This window comes from Moschus berezovskii, chromosome 6 (assembly GCF_049115385.1).
Source record: "Moschus berezovskii isolate FMDL1 chromosome 6, NW_MosBer_1.0, whole genome shotgun sequence".
Taxonomy (NCBI): Eukaryota; Metazoa; Chordata; class Mammalia; order Artiodactyla; family Moschidae; genus Moschus; species Moschus berezovskii.
Window position 1 is genome coordinate 30,245,239 of NC_142465.1, and position 12,309 is coordinate 30,257,547.

Sequence of the window (12,309 nt, forward strand, 5' to 3'; positions counted from 1 at the left end):
CTGGGAAATGAAGGAGAGTAAACTGGAGTCTGTGCAAATAAGTGCTAAGAGGGCCCAGGAATTCATATAATCTATGGCCTCATTTCTAGCATATGGGGCACTTCTCTGGCTATGGATAGGAGCCCTGATGTCTGGGCCTGAAAGCATCCTAACTTGTAGCCTGAACTGAGACAGAGGCAGAAGCCTCATTACTTCTTTTCCTTTTAGCTCCCTAGCCCAAAGCTGGCAGAGGGACCCTTGAGAAGCAGGGGTGTCTTTAGGAGGGAAAGGGTCATTAACATTACAAAATGGAGCCATTTAGGTAAAATGCTTTCTTTCTTTCTTTCTTTTTTTTTTTTTGATTACAGTTCAGTTAGAGAAAAATTACAGTTCAGTTAGTAAGGAGGCTGTGGGCTTTCACTCACACCCCAGCATGCATCTTAATTACATAAAACCCAGTCACTGACTGTAGACAGTTTCCTCCATTCATATAATGCTAGACGATGCCTCAGTCCCACCCCCTCTCTCCATGAGCTCTCTTACACACCCGAAGTCCCACCTTGTCAAGAAGGGGTTTGGGGCTCAGGAAATGCATCACAGGGAGCCGGCAGCCCCACAAGAGTGTAGTGCCCCCAGGAGTCATGGTATCTACCACCAGGCTCAGAAGCTGATTACCTTCCATGTTACTTGCTTTTTAACTGAGGGGTTGGGGGAACCAAAGTCTGCATGGGCAAAAGAAAATGAAAGATGGCCTGAATTTTAAATCTGGAATTTTAAGAACGATGGCCAAAGCACCCAGAACATGCGGAATTTAGAGGGGTCAAATCACCAGTGAGCCCTTTTCTTATTGGAGGCAGAGGATTTGGGGGCCCGTGGACTTCCTTTGATTTTTTTGCTTTGGTTTACTGGGGAAAGGGAAGTAAGAAGGGCCCCAGGTGGGCTTGGGGAAGTGCAATCCAATCTAGTTGGCCAGTTTGGGGGAGAGTGATTTACAAAGCAAAAGCTCAAATGCTACTTCCTGAGAAGTCACCAGATCAAAACAACCTCCTCTAGGTTTTATGACCCACCACTACTCCCAACAGGAAAAGCACCCTCAATAAAGCCGCAGCCCACGCCCCCATCCTCCACCCAGAGCGGGGCGGGGTGGGGGGGAGACACAATCTGAAATGAGGGACTTGACCCTTACTCTCTTCATTCACACACACACACACACACACACACACACACACACACGTTGGGTTTTCCAGCCAGAAAATTAACTTTTTAGAAGCATTTTCTAGACAAGAATTTTCTCCACTATCTGAGCAAAGAAGCAGCCCTGAGATATTTGGAGTTGAAGCCTGAAGAGTGGATTTGATCAGATAAGGATCTGGCCTCCTGGTCCCACAGTGCCTTCCAACCCCCCTACAGGACACTAAAGATCACCGAGAGCCTGGCTGCCACCCTCTGTGGGGGCTGCTCCAGGGATTTGGTTTTCCAGGGAAGCAGAAAGGAAGAAACTCAACAGTTGCTTGGGTTACTTGAGGGCATGAGTGTGGAGGGGGAGGACAAATGGTCTTCAGGCTGGGCTGTTGGGAAGAATGGGCAGGACAAGGGCTGGGAAGTTAAATGCTGGTTTACTGTGTCCCACCTGGGCTTCTGACCTCTTTAATACCATACTTGGCCACATACATATACTTGTGTGTGTTCAGGTGTGATGTTCTGGGCCGAGGGCTGGGAGAAGTGGGAATTTTTCAATGGCAGAATCTAGCCTCCTCTAACTCTGTCAGAGCTGTGACACATGCAGAACTAAAGAGATCCCAGGGAATTAAGCCCACACATGCCACCATCCCACCCCCCAATATGGGGCAGAACTTTCTCTGTGCTTGAGTCAGCCATAGAGAAATGGCCTCCTTCCTGTACTTGCTCCCCAGCATACCCAGAGCCTTCTGGTCAACCTTTCATTATAGCTTCTAAGGCCTGGTCATCAGAAGCTGAACAAGGTCCTAGATAGCCCAACTTCCCCAAGTCCTAAATTTCATCTCCCTCCCACTCCCATCTCCACACAGTGGATCTTCCCAGCAGTGGAAGAAGAAAATGAATCCCAGAGTTCTGTAGGATTCAAGGACAAAGTGATCTCTATTACTTCAGCTCCTCAGTCCAGACTCCTTGGGCTCCTGGGGCCCTATCAAAGCAGTGAAGGGAGGTATCAGAACAGGTACACCATTCGGGTTTACAAAGACCCAATAAAAAGGATGAGATATTCCTGGCTCTCTAACAGCTAGCCTCTTCTTTAAATCGAATCTCAGAAAGCCAAAGAACCCTAGCTTGGGGTCCTGAATCCAGATTCTCTCCCTTCTCCACAGCTAAGGGCTCCAGGGTCTACAATCCCACTGAGGAGGAGGTTCAGAACAGCGCTTGTCTCTTCAGGAAAGGAAAGCACAGAACTCAAGCCCCGGACAATGATGTTTCTGCTGAGAAACTCAACAAAAAGTAATTACACAAAGCGAGGGAGAGGCAAAGAGACAGATAAAGTTGACCTGGATATTAGGAGGGGCTGAGGCAATACAATAAAAGCTCTCTTTCCAGTGCCTGCTTAGAGTGAGCCAGCCACACCACCCCCCTCCCCTTCTTTCCTTACTTTCATGGAATCTGGAAACTCCAGCATGAGATATCCACACTAGAGGTGAGGATTGATCTTAGACAAGATTACCACACCATCTACCAGGGAAAAATAAGTTTGTGTGCTCTAATTCTAGTTAATGAAAGAAGTCAATAGAATGGTAGGATTGAAGGTAACTTGGGAAGTGAGGGCCCAATGGTTTCCGAGAAGAGCTGCCCTCCCTCTGGCTTTTCATTCTAATCCTTCCCACCTGGCCTGTGGCATTGTCCCCAAATCAGCCCCACCCAGAAAGCAAACTACCACGGGGATGCTGACAAAGCCAACAAACTGGGCTAGCCCTTCACACCCCCAGAGGAGGGCTTGGAGGTCTGGGGGCACAACCCATCAGAACTCCTGCTGCTCAGTCAGCTCAAAGAGGGAAGGAGATCAGGAAGGAGAAGGGGAGGTTGCGGGTGGGTGGGTGGGGGAAACAATCAGAAAATTAACCCTGCAACAAAGCCCTGGAGACTGGGGGATGGGGGATGAAATGCCTGGGTCTGGACCTGAAAAGTAAGTCAGTTGGCTCAGAGCCCAGTCCAAGTGTTCAGGAGACATAAGCACTCCTGCCATACACGCACACTGTCTGCACCGTCATCTGTTTTGCTCAGAAATAGTTTATCACCCATTGCTTATTCTGACCTGACCCATGTAAATATAAACACTAAAACCCACATCTTCAGTGGCTGTGTCCTTTGATAGCCATTGGCCAGGACAAAGCAGCTGCAGCAGCATCATATCTTGTTAAAAGAATGGAAAGGAAGGGGACTTAAATCCATCAACTGTTTCATATGAGAGCCGTGAGGCAAGGGTCCTGGTTTTCTGTGCTGATTCCCTTTTCCAGACTTGAAGTTACTCAACAAACTAAAGGTACCAAACACAACTTTCAAAAAGTCTCCACTTTTGCTGCCTTCCCCAACCATGCCAGAGGCACTTTAATAAAGCTAGTGACTTCTGGAGCATTTCCAGGAGGAAAATTGAAAGAGATCACTTCTAATCACTCCACCTGTGCTCAAGAGGCTCAGAAGAGAATAAAAACGCAAAGGTGTGCAAGGTGAGTGTATAGGGAATAATCACAGAATTTGAATTCAGGGCTGGAGTTTGCATCCACACCCTCTGTACAGCCTAATCGAAAGGGCACATCTATAAAGTGCAGAGAGCTGGGTAGGATCACACAGGAGAGCGTGGGAGTAATGCAGAGGATGCCTACACAACTTCCAGTCCCAGCACAACTGAGATTGACCTCGAAATGCAACGTTGTTAGAACTAGAGGACAAAAGCCCAGGACTCCTGAGAGCTGGGAAAGGGACAAAGGGAAGGGGCTAGAATATTCTCAGCATCACTTATTCCCTTTACATCATAGAGAGGGAGGACCCAGAAATCAAGAGGGTGGTGGGGAGGGAGGAAGAAGAGAGCAGGGAAGGGTGAGACCCTTTTTGCCTGATTGGTTAGTGGAGGCCATGTGACCCTGCTTAGCACATTTCTGATTGGTTGCTTGACCTCTTCTAGGGTTAAAGACCTAGAAACAAAATTAAAAGCTTTCCAGGTTAGTTGGGGCACCTGATGGACTGCCCATCCCCCTACTCCAGAGAAACCTCAAATTCCAGTGTGGGGGAGGGGTGGGAGAACCGCAAATTTCAAGACCTGTTGTACTACTACTTCCGTTTGTATTAGTCCTACAAAACAAAAGAAGAAGAAAAAAAAAACGCTGTGGCAAATTATTTGAGAGGAAGGATGATCTATTAAGGGGTGATATTTACATGGAACTTTTGAGCCTAAGAAACAGGAAAAGAGGAGGAGAAAGTTATAGAAACCCTCCAAGAGATGCTATGTAAGTCTGTAACACAGAAACACACTCACCCCGCTACACAGAGCTGACAGAACTGGGACTGAGATCTGGCCAGGAGTGGGGGAAGGTGGTGAGTCTTGCCTGGGTGTGGAACTTTGGCTCTGTTTAAATTCTTTATTGAAGACCATTAGAATTGCTCCCTGACGTACTAGGGAGGCCAGAGGGAGGGGAAGAGTCAAGTTATAGACCAAGGGAAACTCCCGTCTCCCTGCTGCTTGGATGGAAAGTTTCCAGAAACTCTCCAAATTGGACTAGTGGGGTGGAGGAGAAGGGAGGAGGGCCCATAAAGAACAGGAGAGTGAATTCTCCACTGGGCCACTGGAAAGAGTCCGTTGGGATCCTACCACTTTCCCGGAACATAAAGGTGTGGGAGGCTGGTGGGGCAGGTGGATTGTGAGGGACTGAGGACCCAGAGGGAAGGCTTCTGGACTTCTCCACCAGGGCGCCTGTGCTCCTCACACAGGCGACAGTCCGCTGGAGGGATGCGGCTCCAGCTCTGACACCCAGTGCCCAGTGTCTTTGGGTCTGTCCCCCTTCACCCTGCCACAGTCTGCCTGGGCTCCCTGCCTCTGCTTGATCGCCTGCTTCTGCCTCAGTCTCTTGGGCGGCAGGGGCTCAGTAACGGTGTCCTCTTCCAGTCACCCAACCGCACCTCTCCACACCGCAGGCACCCAGAGTCGCTAGCCCCCAAGGCAGTCATTCCCTCCGGGCGGCTCACTCCCTCTCCCCATCCGCTCCCCTCCCCTTTCCCAGGACTTAGATACTACACCCTCGAAGGGCCCGCCTTTTGGCCCTGCTTCGGAATCCCTGGCCCCTTCAGAGAACCTGAGTTCCTAGGTTGTCAGGTAGGGTACACACTCGCAGGTGTGGAGGACACGTGCCTCCATGTCCGACGACACCTCTAGGAAGGAACATTCCTAGAAACTTGAAGGGAGCCCAAGCCTGAGACTGGCCCCAAGGTGCCAAGCCCATATTGGGTCCTGAAGGCTCCATCCCCCAGAAGCCACTCTCCTCAGAGTGACTTCCCTGGCCAGGCTTAGTAAAGATGTTGCCTCCACTCCCACACCCGTTTATACTCCACTCACAGCATGAGCCTCCTGGCCTCCTGGGCCTAGTTTTACCTCAGGCCAGTGTTGGGGACACCAGGAAAGATCTCAACAGCTAGAGGGAGAGGGAGGCATGAAACCATACTGGCCCCAGACCGGCTCAGACCCCCAGACTGTGCAGACTGGGACAGCTGCCCATTTAGGCCTGGTGGTGAAGAAAGAAAGAATGTTTGGGGACCCCCTGGGCTGCATCCTCTACCTTTAAAATGCTTCTGCCTTTTCAGCTCGCAGGCTCAGTAGTCTCAAACTCTCCTTCCCTACCCCCCTCCCCAGCTGCCCGCCCTGCCTGGACTCTGGGCCACTGGCCAAGGCTGAACTGGCCCCTCCCCAGGACAGGGGCCCCAGAGGCCCTTTGCGCTTGCGCCTAGAGTTTACACAGTCCTACAAACACCAAACATCCCTGTGTCTGCCGCTGTCTTTCCTCCCAACTGAGAAGGGAAAGGGGGTCAGGGAGACCTAGTGAAGCTCTAAAGAATCCAAGTCTCTCTTTACCCCAGTTAACTTGCATTTGGAGGCACTAAGGGGCTGGGAGTGGGGAGGGCTGGTCTGGGGAGACAAACTTCCCCATCTTTCTACCTCCCAACGGCTTCTCCTCTTTCTCTCCCACCATGGCCTGGGGAGGCCTTCTTCCCCTCCCCTTAATGAGTGGGAACTGCCTCCAATCTGGAGCGGGGTTGGGGGGGGGCATTAAGTAAATGGGAGAAAGGGTCAGAGAGAGAGAAAATTAACTTACAGCGTTCGCCTGGGATTCATTTGCGAAGATGTAACCTCTCTCACCATCATCCCCAGCGCCGTAATCCCCTCTAACTGCCAGGCCCTCTGTCCTAGCATTAAACCTCACCAGCAGCTGCGTGGCTGGACAGTTAAGATTATATATGATGTAAATATATTGTGGGTTTGTCAGCTCTCCCTACACCATAAAACTTGGTTTAATGACATCACGTGGTCCCCCAAGAGCCACTCACGGGCTTGCCTTCAGGCCATTCACATAAATAACCTCCAAAAGTTTCAAACTCCTAAATTCACATAGAAGCCGTGCGTATTTCTCTAATGCTCAGTAACACTAAAAAGCCCTTTTGCTGCTCCTTTGCCCCACCCCCACACCCCCCTTGCAGGGTGGGGAGGTGGGGAGGGGTGGATCCTTATTTATTTATTTATTTACTTACTTATTTCCATAAGGACCTGTCGCCTTCAAGGTCGTGTTGATATTTTTCTTCCTCCTATTTTTTTTTTCTCCTCTATCCTCTAATTGCTCAGAGTGGGCCGTATACCCCTCTTCCCACTCCCCCGGGAAGGTAAGTCATGTTTCTTCCCCTTCTTTCTCGCTGCCAGAGTGGGTGGGTTCCAGGGTAGAGTGGAGAAGCAGGCTCTGTGGTCTCTGGTCAGACCCAGAAGCACCTCCACTAACTCCCCCAGAGCAATGCCAAACCCTGGTACTTGAAGATTGTTCTAGGAGGCTGGCTGGTAGGGGAACCACCCCAGACTCCCAACGCAGAGGCCTCTGCTCACGGTGAAAGCAGGGGTCTGGGCCGCACCCACTCCCAGTCCTGGGGAATAGATTTGTGGCCTCTGTCTAGGTTATGGTCGCTGCTGCCGCTGAAGCAAAGGCTGGGGCCTGAGCGCAGGCCTGCAGACTGTGACAGAGGGTGGAAAACTGGCTGGCATGGCTCTGTCTACCCAAGTCCTCCAGCTCCTCCAGGGAAAGAGGCCCAAACCCTGTAGGGAGAAGGCATCTGTGCACCCTGCTCAGCGGGTCTGTCACACTGCCTCCACCCCTGCTTTTCCCCCTGGGGTGGTGCATCCCTCCCCCCGCCGCCCACGGGGAGGAAGCACAGAGCCTCTCCCCTGGCAGTCAGGGAGGCTGGGGTGGGTGCCACAGCCTCTTTCTTAGTTAACTGTTACTCACTGGAGATGCCAGTGCTTCTCCATGCATCACTGCTCGCCCAATAGTTTTACTCAGCATGGAGAAAAAATTAAAATAACTCCCTGAAGAAAATCACACATTTTATTTGAGAGGAAGCGGGCTTGAGAGAGATGAGTTGGTGCTGGGCTGGGTTGACTGCTGTGAGCTAATGGAAGAGAGACATTACCGGTACCCTAACCTGGTCTGAGTGCTCTGAGAAGATGAAGGGTGTAGCCAGGGGTGCAGTTCAAGAAACTTGTGTAAGACCTCCTACATGTTAGGCGTGGAGTGAGGCAAGGCCCTTGGATCTTTCAAAAGAAAAAGACTGGCAGCTTAGGCAGTAGGATGCAGAGAAGTCTGTCCCTATAATAAATCCAAGGAGCATCAGCATTAATAATCATAAATATTCCCCTTCCCCCTCCCCAGATCCTCTCTGCTCCCTCTTCCTCTTGGCTGCTGGAACAGCCTCCGAGCCCAGCTCCCGAACTGGCCCCCGCCCCCCAGTGTGGGCGGCCTAGGCTTGGCTCCAGGAAATTACCCCATCGTGGGAGGCAGGAGAGGAAATGCAGTAAAGTTTTATGGACCCTTCCCACATTTGTTTCTCCTGTAAAGGACTACTTTCCTTCATCCCATCCCAGGAGCCTGGGACAGAGCAGTTCTGGGCCTAGGCCAGCCTCAGGCACCACCTGAATTATCTGCGTTTCCCCCTTCTCTTTAGCTCCCCCTCCCCCTCCACACAAAATCTCTGAGACTGAGATAAATGATGGCGGGCCAACAGACGCGACTCAGGCACTGGTCTACACAGCTCCTTTCCCAGCTAATTGTCTGCATGGCCCTAGGCTCTAGGAGGTGGGGAAGACAATCTGAACATTTCTGGCCAGGCAGGTACAAACTGCAGGTTGCCCCACTGCTTCCCCCACCCACCCAAAGCTCACACACTTCCTCCTGCAGTGCCCCTCTACCAAGCAGTACCACTCTTCCTGAGCATCGTTTGGGGGACCAAATAGGCCCCTAGACTGAGAGCTCAACCCTTCCTCTATGTCCAGCAAGGCCTCTCAGAGCCTTGAGAGAGCTCTTCACAGGCCCAGGAGGGCCTGAGTCTGAGCACCTCAAAGCCATGGATCCCTGGTCCCTGCAGATTAGCTCTGGCATGCAATGCGTGCGGCTGCCAGTCTAGAGGCCTCAGATTCACCCAGTCAAGGTGGGAGTGGGTACAGAGGCCTGAAAGCTCGGGACAGCACAGCATAGGAAAAGGCAGTAGAGATGGTTTGGGTGCCCTCTCCTCCCCCAAGAGGTTCTTCTCGGAGCCAGGGTTAGGAAAGGAGCTCAGTTTCACCTGCCTCTGCTCGATGCCCCTAGACTCTCCTAAAATTCTTTTGAAGGAGTCGCTTGAAGGCTGTGGGCCTCCCCCAACACCCCGCAGCCCAGTTAGATACTTTTCCCAATACATGCCCCCCAAACAGAGAGGAGCCGCTGTATCTTTCATCCTGTTCTCTGTCTTTATTCGATATGACAAAATATAGTTTCAGGAAAGATGTGGAGTTAATAAATAGTTGGACAATAGCAATGGGCAGAAGGACACCAAAAGTTGTGGCAAGGACTACTGGGCAGCCAGGAGCCTCTAGGACCTTTGTGGGGTCTAGTAGCAGGGAACCCCAATACTGAGCTAGCTAGCGGTCTGAGGCAGGGGGCCTGAGAAGGCATGCAGAGAGCGCAGGCTGGACAGGTTTCTGGGTTTTGGGGTTGGGGGGGCGCAGGTTTAGAGAGCATAGGGCAACCGAGGGGGCCCTAGGCAGACAGTCATCTCCCCCTTTCATATGCAGATCATTTAAAAAATGAGCATCGAGTTGAGTGGCTACAAAGAAGAACCCCGAGATGGTGCTGGGGTTTGCCAAGCACAACCATGCTCTCACCAAGCCGGCAGCCCGCCTGGCCCGCCTAAGCCGGAACAAAGGAGAGGGCGAGGCCGCAGGGTCCGGGCGTGGGGCCTGCCGCGCCGGCAGGGCCCACCTGAACCCCGGCGGCCCACGCTGGGGCAGGAATTCTGAGAGGCGGCCCAAGCAAGGTTCGCTCAGCACCAGCTCATGTGCCACAGCCGTCTGGGTGTCCCCTACGGAACTTGCCCCGGACCTCGGTGCTGAGCAGAACTGAGGGGAGTCCGGTCGGCGCGGGCAGCCCCGCGGGAACCTGGGGTCGGTAGGGATGCGCAATGCCAAGGGAAAGAGCTTTTGTCTGAGGTGGGGAACCGGCGCTCCAGCCCCCGATCTTGCCCCCAAGCTATCTAGAGAGGAAAAACCGACAGGGAAAGGCGCGGGGCCGAAGCGGGCTCGGGGTGCTCTCGGCGGGCCTCCCCGATGCCTCTAGAGAGCCTCTTTGCTTTTCATTTTGGAATCTTTCTTCCACTTCATCCTGCGGTTCTGGAACCAGATCTTGATCTGTCTCTCGTTGAGACATAAGTTGTTGGCGATCTCTATGCGCCTGCGGCGAGTGAGGTAGCGGTTAAAGTGGAATTCTTTTTCTAGTTCCAGAGTCTGGTAGCGCGTGTAACTGGTTCGGGACCGCTTGCCGTCCGTCTCTGGAATATAAACCCCCCCAAGCCAGGAAGGGGTGAATAGCGTGCAGCACCCCAGCGTCCCCATCCCAGCCCCAGGCCCCCACCCGCGGCCAGAGGGAGAAGACGCGAGCGGGGCCGGATAGGCCCGGCGGGCCGCAGGCGGGCCCGGCCCAGCCCAGCCTGGCCCCGGGAGAGGAGCCTCCGCCCAGGCAGGAAACTTTCCGCCGCAGCCTTCACTCAGCAGCCGGAGGGGCTGGGGGTGGGGGGGAGAGGGAGACCCAGGCTCGGACCGAACAATAAGCACCCTCGAGATCCGAGCACCGGGGACCCCCCTCCCGCCCCTCCCGAGTCGCTGGAATCCTCCGGAGCCGCAAGCGGCGGCCGAGCCGGCTCCGCAGGGGAGGGAGGAGGGACCGCGGGGGGATCCCCGCTCTGGAGCCCCGCGCTCCTCACCCTTCAGATCCCTCTATTTTTTTAACTCCCTCCCTCTCCCCCAAAAATTGAATATTGCCTTTTATACACGTTTTGTTCCTATGATCCAATTATGTCGTCGTAAATTTGGGCGCACACAGCCTCTAAGCCTTTTAGTGGACAGTTTTACGAGCCATTGATGCCTGGATCGTAAAATTTATGGCCGCAGGTTTTTTTTCTTTATTTGCCCCGCATGGCCTATAAAACCCAGGCGGACCCGAGCGCGCAAAATGAAGTCCTAAAGTTTACCGTGGCTCATGTGCAGTTTGGTCATCCACGGGTAAATCTGTGGCGCGGCCGGTGGCTGGCTCAGTCCGGCAGGCTGCCCTGTCTGCGCCTGCTCCTCTTTGATCTCCCCACTGCTCTTAGCTCGCTCCTCCAGCGCTGGGCGAGCCGCCTTCTGACTGTACATCCCGGGGTTCAGAGGAGCCGCTTCATCTCTGCCCAGAGCGTGTCCCGGAGCGGCTGCGGCGCTGCAGGCGGGGCGGTCGGGGTGAGCCCGGGGGTTGGCAGCCATGTCTACCCCGTGGAGAGAGTTGGAAGGCGCAGGCGGTGGGAAAGTGATGCTTAAGTCCAATCCGCCGTAGCAGTACCTGGATGCCTGCACCTCTGAGGCCGATCCATAGTTCCCACAAGTTTGCATGTTATAGGCAGGGATATTGGGGCTCTGCTTATAGAATGAATTGGCTACGTAGGAGCTCATGGCGGGGAGGGCCCAAAAAAAATTTCTGCACCCTTTTTGATTAAGGGTGATTTGTGACTCTTTGAAGTTGAGGGGTTTTTTGTTCTCCAAAGTGCACAATTTATAGGTGGAGATATCTCTTTCTTTATCCTATGCGCTCTTCCCAAATAAGGGAGCCTTAAATAGAGTCACGTGACTCGAGCGGCCACTCATAAATTTGGCTTGATGACCTCCGGGAGGTTAGTGATGGAAGCCGGCGAAACGCATCTTGATATGTTGGCAAAGCCCAACCAAGGGGGAGAGGGAGTGAGAGAGAGAAAAAGAGAGAAGGGGGAGAAAAAAAAAAATGGTTCTTGGAATTGGGGGGTAGCCGGGACAACAAGCCCACAGCGACACCTGGTGCCTACTTGGAGGAATTGCATCCTGGCTCGTTGGCTGGCCTTCAGGCCTTTCTGGATTTTCTACCCTGTAGAGAAGCTGGGTGTTGCTGCAATAAACTCCTGAAATGGTCTTTTAAATTGTATTTAATTTTAACGGGAGATAAGGCTTCACCAGGTTGCGCAGAGCGTTTTTTCGTAACGGATAGCCCCATCCTCCACAACCCCAGGGAGTTTCAATGTTCAAAAATGGCTGAGAAGGGGATTGAGGTAGGAGAGCCCCAACCCAGGCTGGAGGAGCCTTATCTCAGGTTCTGTAAATCAAGGGTCCAGGTCCCTTTCCTTTGAGGCCCTGGAGCCCTGATACTGCTGAGGAGTGCCTGTCAAACTGAGAAAGTGAACCTTTGTCTACCTCTGGAGAGGTACATAGGATGCCCATGAGGAGTGGTCGTGGGTGGACAGAGCTAGATAGAGGGCTCCTGGGACTAAGATTGCTGGGGACTTTGGGGTGAGCCTGGAGGTAAGGAGCCAGGGGAAGATAGGTAGGCTTCCTCATCACACCAGGGACTCCAGAGTGACATCAAGGCAATTTTCAATTGTGTGGGTGGGTGAGTGGCTAGTTGCGTAGGTAAAGAATCAGACATAATGAACTGGAGGACTGCTCTGCATCCCTGTGTATGACCCTCGTGTGGTACCCATGCCAAGTATTTTGGATGGAAAATATATGTTCATTGAGAGCATGGAGAAGCA

The 12,309-nt window shown here is 52.8% G+C and overlaps 1 protein-coding gene across 1 annotated transcript; it reads right to left on the reverse strand.

Annotated features, from left to right (window-relative positions):
• Positions 1-8,988: 8,988 nt before the first annotated feature.
• On the reverse strand, positions 8,989-11,258 carry HOXC5 (homeobox C5). The gene is made up of 2 exons (XM_055394493.2): positions 10,750-11,258; positions 8,989-10,050 (listed from the first exon to the last, which is right to left on the reverse strand). Exons 1-2 carry the CDS (start codon positions 11,201-11,203, stop codon positions 9,836-9,838), a joined length of 669 nt encoding a protein of 222 aa, XP_055250468.1. The 5' UTR covers positions 11,204-11,258; the 3' UTR covers positions 8,989-9,835.
• Between the last annotated feature and the right edge of the window lie 1,051 nt (positions 11,259-12,309).